Source organism: Nycticebus coucang, chromosome 6 (genome assembly GCF_027406575.1).
Source record: "Nycticebus coucang isolate mNycCou1 chromosome 6, mNycCou1.pri, whole genome shotgun sequence".
Taxonomy (NCBI): Eukaryota; Metazoa; Chordata; class Mammalia; order Primates; family Lorisidae; genus Nycticebus; species Nycticebus coucang.
This window is the reverse complement of record NC_069785.1, coordinates 60,248,766-60,270,512: the sequence shown is the minus strand read 5'-3', so window position 1 is coordinate 60,270,512 and position 21,747 is coordinate 60,248,766. Positions and strand designations below refer to the sequence as shown.

Below are 21,747 nucleotides of genomic sequence, written 5' to 3'. Positions count from 1 at the left end.
CCCAATTTTCTCAACATCTATAGAACTTTTCAAATGGCTCCAAGAGAAATAATCCAATAGAAAAAAGGGTATAAACATAAAATGATGTTCACCCTCACATATCATTAAACCCAAAACAAAATAAGTTACCATTTTCCAGTGATCAGATTGGCTGAAATTAAAATGTTTGAAAAACCCCAGCATTAAAGAGTAGAAAAAATAGAAACTTGTTGGAATTACAAATTGTTTAACTTCTCTTAAGGGTGGTTTGGTAATATTTATGAAAACGTGAAATGTGCGTATACTTCGTTCAAAAAATTTCACAGATATGAAAAAATATATATACAAATAAGAATAGTCTGTACAGAATTATTTATGATAGCCTAAATTGAAGGGAAGCTGCATATTCCTCAAGAGAGTTTACAGTGGTATCATTATTTATTGAGCCAATAGAATAATAGCAGCCTGATTAGATGGAAAATAGGGAAAAATATAAAAGACCTAATAATATGATCCCATTTCTAAAAAAAATGGGAGAGGGATAAAGGATACTACATATACTATACTTGTATGTGATTAAAAGCTTTTTGAACGAAGGGAATAGAGATCAGAGTGGTGTAGGAGAGAGAGGGACCGAGACCTTGGGCTTAATTATTTCAAGATGTATAAATTTGAACTTAGTCACAACCATTTTGTGTGATAAACATTAGTGATTTGGATGTGTTGAGAGAATGATACAGTTTAATTCCCATCATTTCTCTTTCCCCTACTCACACACTCCTTCTGTCCCCACCCTCATCCCTGTCCCTGATGGTTACACTTCTGTGAGTAAGAGTGGAGTGTCTTCATTTCCCTGGGGGAACTGCTTTAGAGAGAGAAAACAAATATTAGTGACGTGGCCAAAGGCTGAGAGTGGAGATGAAAACCCATCTATTAAAAATAAGCCATTATTTGGTTATTTCAATTAGCCATTTAAAAATAATTCCAATGAAAGCAATGACATTTTCCTACCGAAGCCTTTTGTTAAGACTTCCTGGATAATTATTCCAATTGCCTGTTACTCCTATAAGGAAAACAAAGTTATTAAACTCATTTCTATGTCTTTTGAGGGTGGAGGCTTTGGGGTATTGATGAGTTGTTTTTTAGAAGTGGACTTTTGCCTTCTTTAAATAGCCCTAGTCTTGTCTGTGTTCTACTGGTATTCAGGAAGTATATTTTGATACCTGGATTGAGCTATGAAATATATATTATTTTTACTCATCACCTTTTCCATTTAAAATTTGCACAATAGCATTTTACTTAGTTTATTAATACTTCAGAAAGTTATTTAAAAGTTTGTTACCCTCAGGCCGGGCATAGTGATTTAGGCTTATAATCTCAGCCCTCTGGGAGGGCAGGACAGGAGGATGGCTTGAGGCTAGGAGTTGGAGACCATCTGAGGAAAAAGTGAGACCACATCGCTATCAAAAATAGAAAAATTAGGGCGCCCCTGGCTCAAGGAGTAGGGCGCCAGCCCCATATGCTGGGGGTGGCAGGTTCAAACCCAGCCCCGGCCAAAAAACTGCAAAAAAAAAAAAAAAAGAAAAAGTAGCAAAATGAGCCAGGTGTGATGGCATGTGCAGTTATTCTCAGCTACTTGGGAGGCTGAAGCAGGAGAATTGCTTGAGCCCAGGAGTTTGAGATTACAGTGAGCTGTGATGATTCTGTTGTATCTAGCCCTGGTGACAAAGCAAGATTCTGCCTCAAAAAAAAGAGTTACCTCAGTTTTAAAAATCAAACAACTGTTTACATCTTTTGTATTAACCTGGATAGAGAAGGAACACATTCTTCTTAGTAAAGCATCATAAGAATGGAGAAGCAAGAATCCAGTGTTCTCAGTTCTAATATGAAGGCAATAGATGAATACAAGGTGGGGCGTAGGGGAAGGAGGGAGTGGGCAGAGGCAAGGAGGAAGGGGGATGGGCATGGTGTAGGGGACGGGACACAATTATAAGAGAGACTTTACCTAACCAATGCAATCAGTACACCCTAATCCTTTGTACCTGCAATGAATCCCAAACAATATAAAAATATCAAACAAATGTTCTACCTAAGTTACACATATTTTAATATTTAATATAAAATTTATTTATTTATTTATTTATTTATTTTTGAGACAGAGTCTCAGTATGTTGCCCTTGGTAGGGTGCTGTAGCGTCATAGCTCACAGCAACTTCAAACTCTTGGGCTTAAGCCATTCTCTTGCCTTAGCCTCCCAAGTAGCTGGAACTATAGGCGCCTGCCACAGCGCTCAGCTATTTTGTTGTTGTTGTTGTCATTGTTGTTTGGCAGGCCTGGGCTGGGTTCGAACCTGCCAGCTCTGGTGTATGTGGCTGGCGCCCTAGCTGCTGAGCTGCAGGCACCAAGCCAAAATTTAATTTTTTAATATTTTCAGTTTTCAGTCCCTCCCACCCCCACCCCACAGGACTTCTAGTGTCATAAATTTGACCTTTTTTTTCTTGCCTCAGATGCCCTCACCTCAGTACTCTACTTGGGTGTCCAGGAGCCATATCTGGAGCCACCCTATGCCAAGTGACAGTCTTCTACCGTTCAGCATGCATGGTTGAGCAGGATGCTTTTCCATGTCATTTCCGTTTTTTGGTGCCACCGGGGCGCTCTACTTTTTTTTTTCCTATCTAAGCTCTCTGGGAGTGACCATGCTTATTTCTTTCAGATGGAGACTATTTTACCTTTACAAGACACGAACCCATTGGAGTATGTGGACAGATCATCCCGGTGAGTGTATCTCCTCGCACCTCGTATTTATTTTCATTTGATCCAGTTCTCTTAAAAACACATAAAATGTGGTCCTCGGCGATGTGTGTTTTCCATTACTGGGGGAAAAAAACTAGCTCATGTTGTTGACATATCTTTAACAGCCTCCCTGCAAATGCTTATTTGAACAGGTTAATAGGGTTTCAGCTCCATTACCAGGAGTTGAAATCTCAAGTCATGGAATTCTCATGATTAAAATAAGCAAAGCGAAGCACAGTGTATTAATAACCTGCCCTTGGTTATGGGTGTCCATCCTACTTATGGAAAATTAATGCCTTGTTATATTTGCTTATTTGTTTTTTAGAACTGTGAGTCACCATCTTTCCAGGAATATTATTTTATATGGTCTTTTAGTCTCATTCTTTCCCACTGTTTCTTTTCACAAGAATCTCGATAGAAGACACTACGGAAGACACAGCAGTACAATTAACGTCACGGTCATAATTGAAACCATGCCGGGCTGTTGTGTCTTGTAAAGGGAAATAGATGTAGTGCTTAGTGTTTGGATTGGAACATTAAACAGTGTCCTTTTTTTTCTTTCTCTCTCTCTCATACACACCCTTGGCATAACACGAAATATCACGGCAGCTTCTCACAGTACTAGCTAAAGTTCTGGAGGGATTTCAAAGGGAGGCTCAAATTAAACTCTTAGAGTATAGACAAGAAGTTCTCTCTTTTCAAAATATAGGAGAATAAGTAAAGATAATCATTGGTTTTGGGAACCAGAGATTTTTTTTGGGGGGGTAGTAATATTTGTTGAAATGATAGGTAACTCCCAGGTTATTGTGCAATTTATTAGAGAATGAAAAGGCAAAATGAGAGGTTTGGTTAAACCCCTAAAGAAATCTCTTAAACCCCTAAAAAAATCTCACTTGGATCAGCTCCAGGGTCCAGCCTGTCCCCTGTACCTTAGAACTCAAACGTGCTCTTCCCCAGAATCTTGAAGCTGCAGCTTCACCACCAGGACAAGAGCTACTTGTCAGCGAGCTCTTGCTCAATTACTGCACTCCAAGATTTATATACTGTAGATGGAATTAAAACATGACTGTGGACTCCCAAGTTTATAAACAACCAAGGGGAAAAGAAATTGGGTGTTTGGTGAAGGCAAGACACTTGTATATTTTTGCAAGCTTGCCAGAGCCAGTGAGAATCCTTCAAGGATGGCAGCTGAGATGCTTCAGGCAGAAACACATTGTGGTCAGGGGCTGAAGCCAAGGGGCCAGAATTTCTGTTTTCTTTCTTAATGAAATTATCAATGACACCTGATAGTATTGAGGCTCATGCCTGTGCTTATGACAATATGAGATTAATACCCTTTGAAAATGAGCTTAAGCCATTTTAGGCCCCAAATTCGTATATTCCCATAAATATATTTTAGTTTCCATTAGCTTATTTGGTAGTGGAAAGGGAAAAATGAAAATTGTTGCATACTCGTCAGTAAATGCACTTTATTTTTTGTAATCATATGCATTTGATGACAATGTATGTAAAAAAAAAGTGCTGCTTTATAATACACAGTGACTTAAATATAATTCACAGAATTTTATCTTCTAGCTCTTCCCCATACTAGTTTTCATAGTAGTGTTAAAATCCTGGTGTAAAAATTCCAGATGCAAGGGAAAGTTTTATATACAAGAACTTATTGGAACCAAAGCCCAATTTTAAAAGTCAATAAAATAACAGAGAAAAACCAAACCAAAACAGAAAACGAAAACTCGCCTTTTGCCATGAGATGTCTTTTGGTGAGTAGTTGAAATATAGTAATTTTTTTGAATAGAGAGTAAAGGAGAGATTTTCAAGGTCATTTCTATTCTGTTCTTAATGAAGTTATTATAAATCCAAACACCTATCCTTGGTGATAGACCAGATTTATGTTGAGGACTAGTGTAAGAAATCTGAGAACTCACAGTTTGAAAACAAAGTGGTGAAGGAATATCTCCATCTGTCTATCAACCTGGAGTTTTCTCCTTTCAGTGGAACTTCCCCCTGCTGATGTTTGCCTGGAAGATTGCTCCAGCTCTGTGCTGTGGCAATACAGTAGTCATTAAGCCAGCAGAGCAAACACCACTCAGCGCACTCTACATGGGAGCCCTCATCAAGGAGGTAAGAGGAACTCACTTCACGAGTGGTTCCGACTCCCTTTACAGTTGGAGCCTGTTAAAGCATATCTCATTTAACGTGACGCATCAATTTCCACAAGCCACAGTTTCTCCTACTCTGTTTTCTTAGGCTGGCTTTCCACCAGGAGTCATCAATATTTTGCCGGGATATGGGCCAACAGCTGGAGCAGCAATAGCTTCACATGTTGGCATAGACAAGATTGCGTTCACGGGGTCTACTGAGGTAGGTATCTGAGAAAAACAGTCCTGTGAATGAGGACAAGGGCTAAAGGAACATAGGCTGGACACCACAAGGGCAGTGAGTACCGAAGTCCCCAAAAGGCAATATCAGTATTATACGTGAACTCTGGTGAACATGAAAGTGAAGGCACGCATTGAAGGCACCAGTTGGTGCCACCGACCTTTCAGCATTTGTGTGATGCCAACTGCAAAAAAACTGTCCCAGAAGCTGGGGTTCTAAACACTTTTTTGAGGAAAAAACAACAGTGCAGAAGCAAGTTAAGCTGGAAATCTAAACTAGTCTCTGGTAGGGACTAGAATTGAGATACACCTTTCCCTTCTCACTGTTTTACCAGGTCCTGTGGATGCAGTTAGCAACTAACTATGCCCCATGAGCCATAAGGGCTGATGTAAAGCAGGGATCGCTGCTGCCAGCATGGTGTCTGTTGTGACCATTCAACTGTGCCCTAGTAACACCAGGGAGCCATAGACAATACCTAATAATGAGCAGTGCTGTGTGCTAATAAAAACTTTATTTATAGACACTGAAATTAGATTCATAAAATCTATAAATTTCATGAATCTTGAAATGTTAATCTTTTTATTTTTTCTCAACATGTAAAAATGCAAAAAAATGATGTTAGCTTGTGGGCTATACCAAAACAGGTGGCAAATCAAATTTGGCACATGGGCTGTAGTTTACAGATACAGGATTCCCTGATACAGAATCACAAGTCTGTCTAGGGAGATTTATAAAATATTATTCCAATATGTTTTCTAGCCATGTAATAGATAATGAAGAGAGTCTGATTCATTGTTTCAAGTAACAATGACATCATTGAACAACAGATATCTGCAGGTCTAAAACAGTGCTGCCTATAATTTGCTGAACCAAATTATAGCAACATTTGGCATTTAAAGTTTGATTGAAGCCACATTTTTTAAAAAACAAGGCAATAGGGCAGTGCCTGTGGCTCAAAGGGGTAAGGCTCCGGCCCCATATGCTGGAGGTGGTGGCCAAAAAAACTGCAAAAAAAAAAAAAAAGGCAATAAGTGAATTAATTTTAATAACATATTTAATCCAGTATTTTCAAAATACTATCATTTTAACACATGATCAATATAAAAATTATTATTTTTATTTTTATTGTTTGGGATTCATTGAGGGTGCAAAGAATCAGGTTAATACTAATTGCATTTGTTAAAGTCCCTCTTATAATTGTGTCCTGCCCCCAAGAGGTGTGCCATACACCGTGACCCCCCATTCCCCTACCTCCTCCCCTCTCCCCACTTGCTCATTCCCCTAACTCCCCCCCTCCCTTGTATTAGCTCATCTGCTCCTTCATATTAGAACTGAATACATTGGATTCTTGCTTCTCCCTTCTTGTGATGCTTTGCTAAGAACATGCTCCACCTCCATCCATCTTAATACAAAAGATGTAATGTCTCCATCTTTTTTAGTGGCTGAATAGTATTCCATGGTGTATATATACTACAGTTTGTTAACCCATTTCAGGGTTGGTGGGCATTTAGGCTATTTCCACATTTTGGCAATTATAAGTTGAGCTGTGATAAACAGTCTAGTGCAAATGTCCTATGTTAAAATGATTTTTTTTTTCTTCTGAGTAGATAGATGCTGGATCAAATGGAAGGTCTAATTTGAGTTCTTTGGGGATTCGCCATTCTTCCTTCCAAAAAGGTCATATTAGTTTGCAGTCGCACCAGCAATGTAAAAGTGTTCCCTTCTCTTCACATCCACACCAGCACCTGCAGCTTTGAGATTTTTTGATGTGGGCCATTCTCACCGGGGTTAGGTGATATCTCAGGGTAATTTTGATTTGTGTTTCTCTGATGATTAGGGACAATGAGCATCTTTTCATATTTGTTATCCATTAATCTGTCTTCTTTAGAGAAGGTTCTAATCATATCTCTTGCCCAGTGATATATGGAATTGCTGGGTCTTTTTTTGTTGATTCAAGGTCTCTATAGATCTTAGTTATCAAGCTTTTGTCCAATTCATAATATGTAAGTATCTTTTCCTATTCTGAAGGTTGTCTGTTTTGATTTTGTTGATTTAACTGTACAGAAGCTTTTCAGTTTAATTGATTCCCATTTGTTGTTGCAATTGCCATGGAAATCTTCTTCATAAAATCTTTCCTTGGCCAGTATCTTCATGTGTTTTCCCCACACTTTCTTCGAGTATTTTTATTGTTTCATGCCTTTGTTTTAAATCTTTTATCCATCTTGAATCAATTTTTGTAAGTGGTGAGAGGTTCAGGTCCAGTTTCAGTGTGCTTATCTAGTTCTTTCAACACCATTTATTGAATAGGGATTCTTTTCCCCCACTGTATATTCTTGTTTGGTTCATCAAAGATCAGGTAGCTGTAAGAGGTTAGTTTCATCCCATGGTTTGCTATTTGGTTCCAAATGTCAGTGCTTTATTTTTGTGCCAATACCATGCTGTTTTGACACTGTGGCTTTTTAGTATAGCCAAAATCTGGTAGAGTGATACCTCCGGCTTTGTTTTTATTACTAAGAATTGCGTTGGCTATATGGGGTTTCTTCTGGTTTAATAAAAAATGAAGAATTATTTTGTTCAATTCTTGAAAGTATGATGATGGTATTTTAATAAGAATTGCATTGACTCTGTAGATTGCTTTGGGTAGTATAGACATTTTCACAATGTCGATTCATCTCAGCCATGAGCATGGTATGTTCTTCCATTTGTTAATATCCTCTGCTATTTCTCTTCTTAAAAATTCATTATCTTCTTTGTAGAGGTCCTTTACCTCTTTTGTTATGTACGTTCCTAGGTGTTTCATTTTTTTTTAAGCTACTGTGAAGGGGATTGTGTCCTTGATTAGCTTCTCATCTTGGTTGTTATTGGCATATACAAAGGCTACTGATTTCTGGGCACTGATTTTATATCCTGAGACACTGCTGTATTTTTTTTATCACTTTCTGGAGTCTTGTGGTTGAGTCTTTGTGGTTCTCTAAGTATAAGATCATATTGTCAGCAAAGAGTGAGAGTTTGACCTCCTCTTCCCCCATTTGGGTTCCCTTTATTTCCTTCTCTTGCCTGATTGTATTGGCTAGAACTTCCAGCACTATGTTGAATAGTAGTGGTGATAGTGGACAACCTTGTCTGGTTCCAGTTCTAAGTGGAAAAGCTTTCAGTTTTACTCCATTCAGTGTAATATTAGCTGTGGGTTTGTCATAAATGGCTTTGATCAGGTTAAGAAATGTGCCACCTCTGTCTATAGTCTTAAGTGTTCTAATTAGAAAAGGATGCTGAATTTTATTAAATTCTTTTTCTGCATCTATTGAGAGGATCACATGGTCTTTGTGCTTGTGTTGATGTGGTGAATTACCTTTATGGACTTGTGTATGTTAAACCAGCCTTGCATCCTTGGGATGAAACCTATTTGATCTTGATGAATGATTTTTTAAATGCATAGCTATAACCTATTGGCTAGGATTTTATTGAGAATTTTTGCATCTATATTCACTAGTAAGATTGGTCTGAAATTCTTCTTTATAGTTGGGTCTTTTTCTGGTTTGGGTATCAGGGTGATGTTTGCTTCATATAGCATGTTGGGGAAAAATCCTTCCTACTCAATTTTTTGGAATAATTTCTTCAGTATGGGTATAAACTCTTCTTTGAAGGTTTGATATACTTCTGGTGTGAAGCCATTCGGACCAGGGCATTTTTTTGTTGGGAGATTTTTTATTGTTTCTTTGATTTCAGTGCTTGGAATTGGTCAGTTGACATGATCTATTTCTTCTTAAGTCTAGGGAGAGGGTGTGATTCCAAATATTAATCCATTTCTTCCACATTGTCAAATTTCTGGGCGTAGAGTTTTTTGTAGTACTCAGACATGATCTCTTGTATCTCTGTGGCATCTGTTGCTATTTCCCCTTTATCATTTCTGATTGAGGTTACAAGAGATTTTACTTTTCTGTTTCTTGTTAGCCTGGCCAAAGGTTTATGGATTTTACTTATTCAAAAAAAAACAACTTTTGTTTCATTAATTTTCTGAATGATTCTTTTGTTTTCAATTTCATTAATCTCTGATTGAATTTTGGTCATTTATTTTCTTCTGCTGGGTTTGGGATTAGATTGTTCTTCTTTTTCCAATTCCATAAGATGGTTTATGAGTTTGTTGATGTGCTCTCTTTCTGCTTTTCCAAAGTAGGCATCTAATGCGATAAATTTGCCTCTTAAGACTGCTTTTGCTGTATTCCACAGGTTTTGGTAACTTGTATCTTCATTGTCATTATGTATGAGTAATTTAATGATTTTCTCTTTTATCTCTTCCTGAACCCAGTTATCATTCAGCATAAGGTTGTTTAATTTCTCAGTTTTTGCGTAGGGATGAATGTTTTTGTTGGAGTTGAGTTTCACCTTTATTGCATTGTGGTCTGAGAAGATACAAGGTATAGTTTCTATTCTTTTAATTTTGCTGAGGTTTGATTTGTATCCTAGGATGTGGTTGATTTTGGAGTACCATGGGCTGACAAGAAAAATTTATATTCTTTAGCTTTGGGATGGTGTGTTCTGTATATGTCTATTAATCCCATTTGTTCTAGGGTCACATTTAAGTCCTTTGTATCTTTGTTTAGTTTCTGTTTAGAGGATCTGTCCAGTTCTGTCAGAGGAGGTGTTAAAGTCCCCAACTATTATTGTGTTATGGGATATCATATTGCTCAGACCCATCACTGTCTGTTTCATAAATCTGGGAACATTTAAGTTGTTTGCATAAATATTTAAAATTAAAATGTCACCTTGTTGTATTGTTCCTTTGACTGTTATGAAGTGTCTGCCTTTGTCTTCCTTAACGTTAATTTCTTTAAATCCACTTGTATCTGAAAATAAGATTTCAACCCCTCCTTTTTTGTGATTTCCATTTGCTTGAAATACTGTTTTCCATCCCTTAACCCTGAGTCTTGATTTATCCTTCAAGGCAAGGTGTGTCTCCTAGAGAGAGCATATGAATGGCTTGTGATTTTTTATACAGCCAGCCAACCTAAGCCTCTTCAGTGGTGAATTCAGTCCATTGACATTGGACTGAATTGATAAGTGTAGCAGAATTCTATTCATCTTATTTTGTGGAAGTCTGTTGTGTAGTTTTATCCTTTGAGCCATTGTGAAAGTTAAGTTTTGACCTTTAGCTTCTGGGTGTTTACTTGGCTGGTGGTCAATTGTGGTGGTCAGTGCTGAGAAAAGGTCTAAGTATTTCCTGTGGAGCTGGTCTTGTGACACATTTTCTCAGTGCTTGTATATCTGCAAAATATTTTATTTCTCCATCAATTTGAAGGCTTAGTTTAGCAGGATACAGAATTCTAGGCTGAAAATTGTTTTGTTTAAGAATGTTGAAGGTCAATGACCATGCTTTTCTGGCTTGGAAGGTTTCAGTTGAAAAGTCTGCTGTCATCCTAATGGTTCTGCCTTTGTAGGTCACTTGGTGCTTACTCCTGGCTGCTTGCAGAATTTCTTCTTTCATCTTTCAGCTTTCATTATAATGACATTACAATGCATCTTGGAGAGGCTCTGTTTGAGTTGAGATGACCCAGGGTTCAATATCCATCTGAAAGGAGTGTGTTCAGGTCTTTAGTAAATCTTGGGAAGTTTTTGTTTATGATAGTTTCCAGTAAGGCTTCCATTCCTTTGGGACAATCTTCTTCCCCTTCAGGAATCCCTATTATTTGTATATTTAAAGGTTTCATGGGGTTTGTAGCTCTCTAAGTGCCTGTTCTGATTTCTGTCTCTTCTCTTCTGCCTCTTTAACTACCTGGATTAACAAAAACTTTATCCTCTAGCACTGAGGTTCTTTCTTCTCAATGGTCTAACCTATTTTTGATACTTTTACTGCCTCTTTACATTCCCTGATCATCTCCTTCATTTCCTTAAGCTCTACCATATCCTTTCTATATTCTACATATTTCTTGTCGACTTTTGATTCTGTCTTTCCATTTTCTCATGCATTCCTTTTATTGTCTTTATCATCAGTATTTTAAATTCCCTTTCCGTCAATTCCCTTGCATTAATTCTTAATAGGTGGAATCTTCTGCAGAAGCTGTCTCATAGTCCCTTGGGGGAGTTCCTCTGTTTTGGTTTTTCATGTTGCCTAAATTTTTCTGTTGGTTCCTCCTTGTGTGTTCTTTCTTCTTGTTCACCTCCCCGTTCTTTTTCTATCTCACTCCTCCTTTGTTTCAAACAGAAGTCCTTGCTCTTGATGACAATATGTTGTAATGCGTTGCCCAGACACCAAGTGGCACTGTGCTTTCTTTAGGAGACAGAGAGCACAAGCTAGCAACCTCTATGGTCCTTATTCCAAACTTAGTCACCTTCAGTGGTTGCCTGATTGTTTCCTCAGCATTTAGACCCTGCCAGTTTGGGATCTTAAAGCTCACAAGAATCCTTCAGGGGCAGGTTTCACAGTGCCCCTTGACTCCAGTTCCTGTGGGATGTGGGCATCTCTCAGCCTGTCCCAAGAGTGGGAATTCTGATCCTGGCAGGCAGAATTAAGATGACCATGCTTTAGGTCCCTTGTAAGACCTTCTCATGACCTTCCCACAAGGGCAGCCTCCTGGCTGCCAAGACCTTCTCAATATGGCTGCCTCACGAGCCACCAAACCTATGATAGCAAATCCATTCCAACCATCATTCAAATCTGGTTGCTGTATACTGTATACAGTATACATGATTAGTTGGAGTACCCCCACTATTCCAAGCTTTCCACTCAACGTGCAGCTTCCCCCAACAACTAAAAATGTATACGGTATACATGATGAGTTGGAGTACCCCCACTATTCCAAGCTTTCCACTCAACGTGCAGCTTCCCCCAACAACTAAAAATTCCTCCCATCCCAGACCTCCTTGGGGGACCATCTGAACCCACCCATTCCCTATCACTTGCCTAATTCATCAGATTTCCACCACTCCGGATCATACCCTGTATCCAGCTCATCACCTCCTCGCTGTGCTCTCTGAGTTATGACTCTGGGTAAGGTCCCTGTGCCAGGTATGGCAGGGTTCTCTCTTTTCCCCAGTCATTCTAGGAGAGCTCAGCTGAACGATCCTTCTAGTCCACCATCTTACTCTGCCTCCCAGTATAAAAATTAATGACACAATATTTTTCATTCTCTTTTCTTTATTTTTTTTTTAAAGACAGAATCTCACTCTGTTGCTCTGTTGCCCCAGGCTAGAGTGCAGTGGTGCCATATGGCACACTGTAACCTCAAACTCCTGGACTTCCTGGACTCAAGCAATTCTCCTGCCTCAGCCTCCCAAGTGGGTGGGACTACAGGCGAGCTTCATCACACCTAGCTAATTGTTTTCTTTTTTGTAGAGATGAGGGTTCTACTGTGTTGCCCAGGCTGGTCTCAAACTCATAGCCTCAATCTGCCCTCTCACCTTGACTTCCCAAAGTGCTGAGATTATAGGCATCAGCAACCCTCACTCAGCCTACATCCTCTTTTTTATGAGATGTCTTTGAAATCTGTATGTGTGTTACATTTATAGCATATCTAATTTTAGACTAGCCACATTTCCAGTGTTCCATAGCCATGTTTGCCACCATGTTGGACAGTAGAGGTCTAAAAACTTGATTGATTAATTGATACAGAGCTAATGAAATTTTTCAATCTTCTATGAAATTTATTAACATGAGTTAGTCTTTAAATTTCATAAAAGATTGATTAATAAGCTTGAATGTCATTTAGTTTACAGTTAGATTATTGTGTTTGAGATTATTGTCAAGAATTGTCTTGTTTCCTATGAAACTAATTTATGGCTTTCATATGAAAGCTATAATCCAGTTATAACCTAAGAATATGGGGAAGGGGAAGAGGGAGGGAAGGGAGGGGGGAGGATGGGCAGAGGGAGGGCGATTGGTGGGATTACACCTACGGTGCATCTTACAAGAGTACATGTGAAACTTAGTAAATGTAGACTATAAATGTCTTAACACGGTAACTAAGAAAATGCCAGGAAGGCTATGTTAACCAGTGTGATGAAAATGTGTCAGACGGTCTATAAAACCAGTATATGGTGCCCCTTGATCGCATTAATGTACACAGCTATGATTTAATAAAAAAAAAATTGTCTTGTTTCCAAAACTTTTCATTCTAATTGTAATATTATAGTAATTTTATGATTAATGAAATATATAAATCAATCTGTGATTGTGAAAGGGAATTATTTTTGTCTATAAACTAAATCTAATGCTTTGAAAATAAAGCCTAGATGCTAAGAAATAATATCATCAGTTAGGGCTGGGGAAGACAATTATAAAATATAGGAGAAAAATATAAATCTAGATACAGTGCGCACTTGGATTGCTTTGCAGATATTTTTAAATTATCACTCTACTTCAAAGAAATTGAAACAAGAAATCTTAAACAATATTTTAGAGCTGTGGTTTAATGAGAAAGGACAGGTGGACCCATAATTAAAGAAAAATCCTTAGTTCTGTATCAAAGAATGAATATATATATATATATATTTTTTTTTAAGCTAAGATCAAATATTTAAGTTATCTTTCACTGCTCTAACATTTTTCTGTTATTCAACCAATGGTCCTGATTGAGTTAGCCAAGAGATTTCTAGTATGTAATTTTTTCAAACAAAATTTTTAAATAAAAGCATAATATATAAAATGAGATATAACAACTTGTCAGGTCAGTAGCTATGTTTCCCTTTTTGTATTTTTAAAATATTTTGATTTTTTGCTTTTCAAAGACAGTGTTTTGCTCTCTGTTGTCCAGGTTGTAGTGCAGTGGTAGGATCATAGCTTACTGTAACCTCAAAGTCCTAGGGGCTCAGGTGATCCTCCTGCCTCTGTCTTTCAAGTAGAGTAGTGAGGACTACAGGCATGTACCACCATGCTAAGCTGTTTTTAAAAAATATTTTGTAGAGACAGATCTCTGTTACTCAGGCTGGTCTCAAACTCCTGGCCTCAAGTGATCCTCCCACCTTGGCCACCAAAGTGCTGGAATTGCAGGCATGAGCCACCATGTTTGGCCTCCTTCATTCTTTTAAAACCTTTATAGAATATTCTTGCATTAATATGTAACAATTAATCCTCCATTAATGTACACTTTAGGGGTTTTTTCCCTACTTTTTTTCTATTACACAGACTACTGAAATAAAAAACGTTGGCCATCTAAGAAAAACTTTTTGTGTATGTATGTGTGTGGATGTATGTATATACATACACGTAAGAAAGAAATATATACAATACAACAAAGATGAAAATAACTACTGATGTCTCACTTGAAACAGTAAAAGTCATAAAAAAAAACCTGAATGACATCTTTAAAGTCTTGAAAGTGAAATAAAACAAAGCAAAAACTGTCAAATAAGAATTCTATGCCCAAAGAATAAAAATCAAGACAAAATAAATATATTTTTCAAACAAAAGATGAGAGAATTCATCACTCATAGACCTGCACTATGCAAAATGTTAAAGATGTTTACAGATGAGAAAAATGATACCAGAAGAAAACTGGGACCTACACCAAAATAAGAAAAGGGCCATGTGTATGTATATTTACATATACATATATGTGTGTGTGTGTATTCGACATTCTTTTGGATATACATACACATATATAATATATGTGTATGTATATATCAGATATTCTTTTGGATATGTTTCTAGAAGTAGAATTGTAAAATAAAAGGACGTTTATACTTTTAATTGTTACCAAGAATGCATTAGAGTGATGATTTCATTTATAAGACCTCCTTAAGTATGTTAATCTTTTGTTTGTTGTAGAATTTGTAAATATGATTCATAGTTTGTTCTTTGCTTTTTAATTTGTAAAAATAGATTGTTTGCCATGCATGAGTTTTAAATTTGTATTTAGTCCTATCTTTCAGTCCTCCTTTTAATGGCTTCTGGGTTTCCTATCATTTTTGAAGAAGTCCATTGAAGACTATAAAAATGGTCCTTAACATTTTCTTTTGGTACTTCTATGGTTTTTTTTAATTTAAGTCTTTAATCTGGTTGGACTTTATTTTCATGATAATGAAAGGCAAAGGCTAAGTTTATTTTTTTTATAACTGAGTGTTAAGTTACTTAAACACCATTAATTATACACTCTATCCTTTTGCAACTTGTTTGAATATTTAACATCATGTGATGAATTTCCATATACATGTTTCTGTTTTATAACCCATAATTGTATTTATCTCTTTTCACTAATACCAGACTGCCTTAATTACTAGGTTTTATAAGATGTGTTTCAGTGTAGTAGGAAAGATTCTTATTTCATATTTCAAAACCTGTGGCTGTTATTGCCCATCTGTTCTTTTTTTTTTATGATCTGAGGACCCGCCTCTTTTTATTTATTTATTTTATTGTTGGGGATTCATCGAGGGTACAATAAGCCAGGTTACACTGATTACAATTGTTAGGTAAAGTCCCTCTTGCAATCAAGCCCATCTGTTCTTTCAGATGAAAGTTCAAATAAATGTTCTAAGCACCTTGTGCTCCTCCCAGGAACTCTCATTGGAATTTTGATCGGTATTACATGACAAGTCTATATTCATACATTGACTGCCACACTAGAGAAAGAAAATTTTTCCTGGGGCCACAATATTTTATTAGGTCAAGAGATATTTGAGTTATATATGCTTTATGAGACTCTAGGCTCAAAACTCACATGAGTGAACTAAAAGTCACATGGCAGTCAGTGTGTTAAATGGAGGGTCAGTGCTCTTTACTCACCATACTGACTTCTCATCTGGGAACATCTAGCGTCCGTCCCTTGTTTGTTGTGTAGAATTACCACAATGTCAGCATGTGGTTGATTTTAGGCATTTCCTAATAAGTCATTTTCTGGGCATTTAACATTTTCTTCCAAGATGTTTTAGTCTAAAAACTACACTGTTTTTAAAGTTATATTCAATAGATGGACCTCATCTTCAGGCCAGCCAAGAAATCACATAGTAGGTCAGTTAGAACATTAAGCCTTGTTCCCAGGCTGTTTGAGTTCAAGTCTCTGTTTTTAAGTTTTTAAATAACTTTATTGAAGTACTATTTATATGCAATAACATGCACCAAATATACACACGCATGTAGCCTCCATCCAAATCTACACCCTGAAAAGATTTCTCTTGCCTCTTTGTGGGTAACACCCTTGGCTCTAGGAAACCACTAATCCCTTTTTTTTATAATTTGCTTATTCTAGAATTTCATATAAATGGAACAATACAATATATACTCTTCTGTGTTCATTTTGTGTGTGTGTGTGCGCTTTTTTGTTGTTTCTGTTCAGCATTTAATGTATTATTAATATGGTCGGGTCTAACTCCCCCATCTTGATTTTCTCTTTGCCTGCCTTCTACTGGATGAATTGATCTTAGCACTCCATTTTGTCTTCTAGTTGGCATTAGTGTTTTCAGTATGTGTCTTAGTCATCATTAAATTTTTTATTATGTTACTTTATATATAATGTGATCGGCTTATAACAGTATTCTTCCACTCCTTCTCTCATCCTTTATGCTGTTGCTGCCCTGCAGTTTACTTCTGTGTATGTTATATGCCCCACAATACATTGTTACTATTTTCATTGTAAAATTTAATTATTTTAAAAATATTTAAGAAAACATAATCATTTTACATTTTCTTATACCCCTGCTATTCCTGACCCTCTTCTTATTTTGGTGTAGGTCCCAGTTTTCTTCTGGTATCATTTTTCTCATCTGTAAACATCTTTAACATTTCGTATAGTGCAGGTCTTCGAGTGATGAATTCTCTCATCTTTTGTTTGTCTGAAAAATGTATTTATTTTGTCTTGATGTTTATTTTTTTCTTTGGGTATAGAATTCTTATTTGACAGTTTTTGCTTTGTTTTATTTCACTTTCAAGACTTTAAAGATGTCATTCAGTTTTTTTCCTGACTTTTACTGTTTCAGGTGAGACATCAGTTGTTATTTTCATCTTTGTTGTATTGTACGTGATATTTCGTTCTTTTGTGACTGCTTTTAAGATAATTTCTTCTTCCTTGTTTTCAGCAATTTCATTGTGATGTGTTTTTGTGGAATTTTCTTTTTTCCTTATTGGTGTTAAATTCTTGGATCTATGTGTCTCTGCTTTTCATCAGATTTGGAAACACTTTGACCATTAACATTATCCCATAGTTCACCGAGTCCCTTTTTATTTTCATCCCTTTTCCTCTTTTGTTTCAGTCTGGATAATTTATTTTGAAATTCACTGGTCTTCCTTCGTGCTTAATCCACTTCAGAGATTGTATACTGTATGTATTTTTTTTTTAAAGACAGTCTCACTCTGTCACCGTGGGTAGAATATAGAGGCCTCATCATAGCTCACAACAACCTCAAACTCCAGGACTCAAGCAATCCTCTTCCTGTGTAACTGGGACTACAGGCATCTTCTACAACACCCATCTAATTTTTCTATTTTTGGTAGAGACAGGGGTCTCACTCTTACTCAGGCTGATCTCCTGAGCTCAAGAAATTCTCCCACCTCAGCCTTCCAGAGTGCTAGGATTATAGTCGTGAGCCAGTATGCCAAGCCCAGAGATTATATTTTTAAGATCTAGAAATTTCATGTGTTCTTTATTCTTTTCTTTTCTTTCTTTTTTATTTAGAGATGGGGGTCTGACTCTGTTGTTCAGGCTAGAATGTAGAGGTGCAGTCAGAGCTCTCTTCAGCCTCAGACTCCCGGGAGCTCAAGTTATCCTCTACCTCAGACTTCTGAATAGATGGAACTACAGACGTGGTTTAGGAAATTATAAACAGTAAGCAAATGTCAGTTTGTAATATGAAATCAGCATCTCAAGAAGGAGAGATCTCTAATGTTTGGGTGGTCTATCAAGGCTTCAAGAGAAAGGGACTGGATTTAGGTCTTGTATGATAAGGATAAATAAGAGTGCATTGGGAAGAAAGGGCAATATTCACAACTAGAAGCAGAAGAATGCAGAATGACTTAGTGGAGTTGAGTGGACATTGAAATGGGATTGGAGAGAAAGGTTGGGAGGCAGATGAGCCAGAAAATAATATTGTGCAGATCAACTCATTTGAATGAATTCTGGGTTAAAAAATTGTGGCCAAAATGTAGAAGAAATTACAAACAAAGACATCACAAGAAAAACTATACACCAATATCATATAAATATAGATACAAAAAATCCTCAACAAAATACTAGCAAATAGAATTCAACATTGTATAAAAAGGAGTGTACACCATGACCAAGAGGAATTTCTCCAGGAATGAAAGGTTGGTTTAATATCCAAAACATTAATGTAATACTCTATAGTAGAACAATAACACAAAAATCATATGATCATCTCAATTGTCATAGAAAAAGCATTTGACAAAAGTCTAACACCACATAGAAACTTGTACATAAATGTTCATAGCATTAGTCCTAGTTGCCAAGAAGTGGAAACAACCTCAGTGTCCATCAAATTTCATTTGTTACTTTTTATTTGTTACATTGTAGAACTTCCATCTGACTCTCTCTCATATACTACTTAAACCCAAGCTATCTCAAGTCCATTCTGCAAACATTTATTGAGCATTTATATGTCAAGCTCTTTGCTGTCCCTTACAGGTGCAAAGGTCTTGTGAGATTCAGTGTAGCCCAGGTGATAGTCTTTGAATATGTTAACTATTATAGTGTAATACATCTGTGAGCCTGGAGGAAAAGAATAATTCTGTACCCTTTTACTTAAAAAAAAAAAAAATCCTGATTTTTAAGATAACTTTCTAAAATCAAGGCAAGGACTGAAATTCTCTTATACAACATAGATTTCAAATGTTAAACGTGTATTGAGACATACCATTAGTTCGAGGTGTTTAGTTTTTTAAAATTTGAGTACCATTTATGTGAAGTTGTCTGTAGGGAGGTGGCCTACAGATTGGGGTGAGCTGGTGATTAAAGCCTCCCAAAGCCAGTGTTAGGCACATCCTTTGAGACTCCAAACACAGGATATGACCAATGCTGAGAGGAACAAAGCCCCCTCAAAAGGTTGGTTTTGTGCTGCTCCAGGGCAGAGTTAATAGTCATGAAGTAGGTTATAGGCATGGAAAGATGGATGGGATTCCATAGCAACAGGAGGAAACTGTGTGAGCAGGACTCTAAGACCAGGGTCTAAAGTACTAAATCTGGGTTTAGACAGGAGACTGAAGGTGATGAACTTGTGGGTAGCAGGGCCAATGGCTTTCACACCAAGCTGAGGAGCTTGGGCTTAATCCTGAGGGAAAAGGGCAGCCATGGAAGATGGTATTTTCGAGAGCTGAGCCTGGGCTAGGTGTGCATGCTGGATAGAATGAGGTTGGGGATGGCAGCAACAGGGCTGGTGTGGCCAGTGTGGAGAAAGCACTTTAGAGTCTGGTGTGGGGGACAGAACACCCACTTGGTCCCTGCTCCCAGACCTCCCCAGCACCCCTACCTGGCTTTTAGCCTCCAGCACAGCAGGGAAGTTACTTTCTTCAAAGACAAAAGAATTTTAAGAGAAAGATAATTCTACTCTTAATGACATAGTTTTTAATATTCCTAACTGGAAAGAATTTAGGTCTGTTTTCTTCTCTGATCACTAATCTGGTTGTAGAAAATAAAGTTGTAGCGGTACAGGAACTGACGTACAAAATGAACTTGGAGGAAAGGGATGCCAGCTGTAGGGCCCTTGCGAGTAATGTGTTGCTTGCCATTGGCAGGTAACCAACAAACACCGGTATTATTTAATTCTCAAAATCATTTTCCATGCCAGATATTAAAGGACCAGCACTTTCAAGGGCTCAGTGTATATTTTCTGGAAGGTAGAATGGGAGATCAGGTTTCACTGTTTCTCTAGCAAAGATTTTGTTTTTATCATCCTAGCAATCCTACTTTTAGCCAGCATTTAAATGCCGCAGCAGCAGATTTAATACTAATCCAATGTCTATCCTTAAAAGTCTTTTTAAAAAGATATGAAAAGCCTTATAGAGAAGGGAAAAACAAGCAATCCAGACTCAAGAACCTAACATACATTACATACATACAATACATGTTTCATAAATACATTACAAATATTTTTGGCTCTCATAGCAGATGGGACATGTTGAGGAGTTAGGGTTAAGTTAGGTCCAATTTCCTAGGGTCCTTAACATCGTTTGGGGAAGCCAACACCACACAGCACATGCTCCGTGACAGCTAAACGTATGTTCCAGGGAAAGGATTTACTAGGCAAGAGACACAAGTGTGGAAAAGTTAGATAAAATACTAGGTTATCCTCCACAACTATTTCCCATAAATCATCTTTCTGCAACTCAGATTATATTACTCTCAGTCACATTCAGGCCAAGTTAATTTCCATCTACAAAACTATGCCAATGACTTGTCATAAGCAAAAATAATTCTAGACATGAACACTTAAAGGATCAGTCTGATTAACCACCTGATCAACAAAGGCCACCTCATAGGACTTTACAACAGTTTAGGAAGTTCAGAGATTTAACCTAGATCAGCTTGAGTTCCTTTCTCTCCATCCTTTATTTAGAGTCTCTTAACGGAGAATGAAGTACTCCCCAGCACTTTGCTAAGATGAAAGCTTGAAAGGACATATCACAACACTATACTTTTCCTCTCTCTAAAAGATCTAGAGGAAATCATTCCTTTTTCAATAAGAAATTCCAAACACAGACTTCAAATCACACTAAAGCAATCAAGATTAAATATATCAGAGACATATAGAAAACTAGATTTAAATATCTGTAAGAGTTGTATGGGTTCATTCACAGTACGTGTTATTTACTCTTTCCAGGCCTCAGATTTCCTTTCTGTAGATTAGGAATGATTATATCTGCTTCATGGAGTGTGAGGATGAAATAAGCTATATAGTTAGAATGTGTGCCCCAGAAACCATACACTGGAAACTGAATCTCCAGTGCAACCGTGTTGAGAGAGGTGAGAACTAACGGGAGGTGTTTAGGTATTGTGGGCTCCGCCCACATGGGTAGATTAACGCCATTTAAAGGTGCCTGAGGCTGTGAGTTCCAAGTCTTGCTCTCTCCGCCCTCTGCTCTTTGGTGCTTGCTTGCCCTTCCACCTTCTGCCAAGGGCACAGAAGGCTCTCACCTGATGCTAGCACTCAACCTTGGACTTCCCAGCCTCCATAACTATAAGAAATAAGTTTCTGTTCTTTATAGATTATCTGGTCTGTGGTATCTGTTAAGGCAACACTAAACCAACTAAGACACCTAGTGTATCTAAAGCGCTTAGCACAGGACCTAATTTTTCGTCAAATGTCAGTTAATATTAGCTGTCATTGTTATCTAGGTAAGTGAGGTTTATAGAACAATTCATGCTTGGGGAAGTGTGGTGTAACAGAACAGTGGTGTAACAGGGCACTGAATTCAATCAACCATGGATTGAATTCCAGCTTTTCCTGCTGTGTGACTTCTGGCAAATTTTTGTGGTTTTTTGTTGTTGTTGTTGTATTTTGTTTTTTGAGACAGAGTCTCACTTTGTTGCCCTTGGTAGTGTCATGGCGTCACAGCTCACAGCAATCTCAAACTCTTGGGCTTAAGCGATTCTCTTGCCTCAGCCTCCCAAGTGGCTGGGACTACAGGTGCCCGCCACAATGCCCAGCTATTTTTTG

At 37.5% G+C, this 21,747-nt stretch overlaps 1 protein-coding gene across 2 annotated transcripts in view; it reads left to right on the top strand.

Annotated features, from left to right (window-relative positions):
• ALDH1A2 (aldehyde dehydrogenase 1 family member A2) overlaps positions 1–21,747 on the top strand; it is a 102,398-nt gene that overhangs the window by 46,157 nt on the left and 34,494 nt on the right. For both annotated transcript variants that reach the window (XM_053593608.1, XM_053593609.1), the window contains 3 exons: positions 2,693–2,754; positions 4,768–4,896; positions 5,023–5,136. In XM_053593608.1, coding sequence (XP_053449583.1) covers positions 2,693–2,754; positions 4,768–4,896; positions 5,023–5,136 — 305 coding nt within the window. The remainder of the gene's footprint in view (positions 1–2,692; positions 2,755–4,767; positions 4,897–5,022; positions 5,137–21,747) is intronic.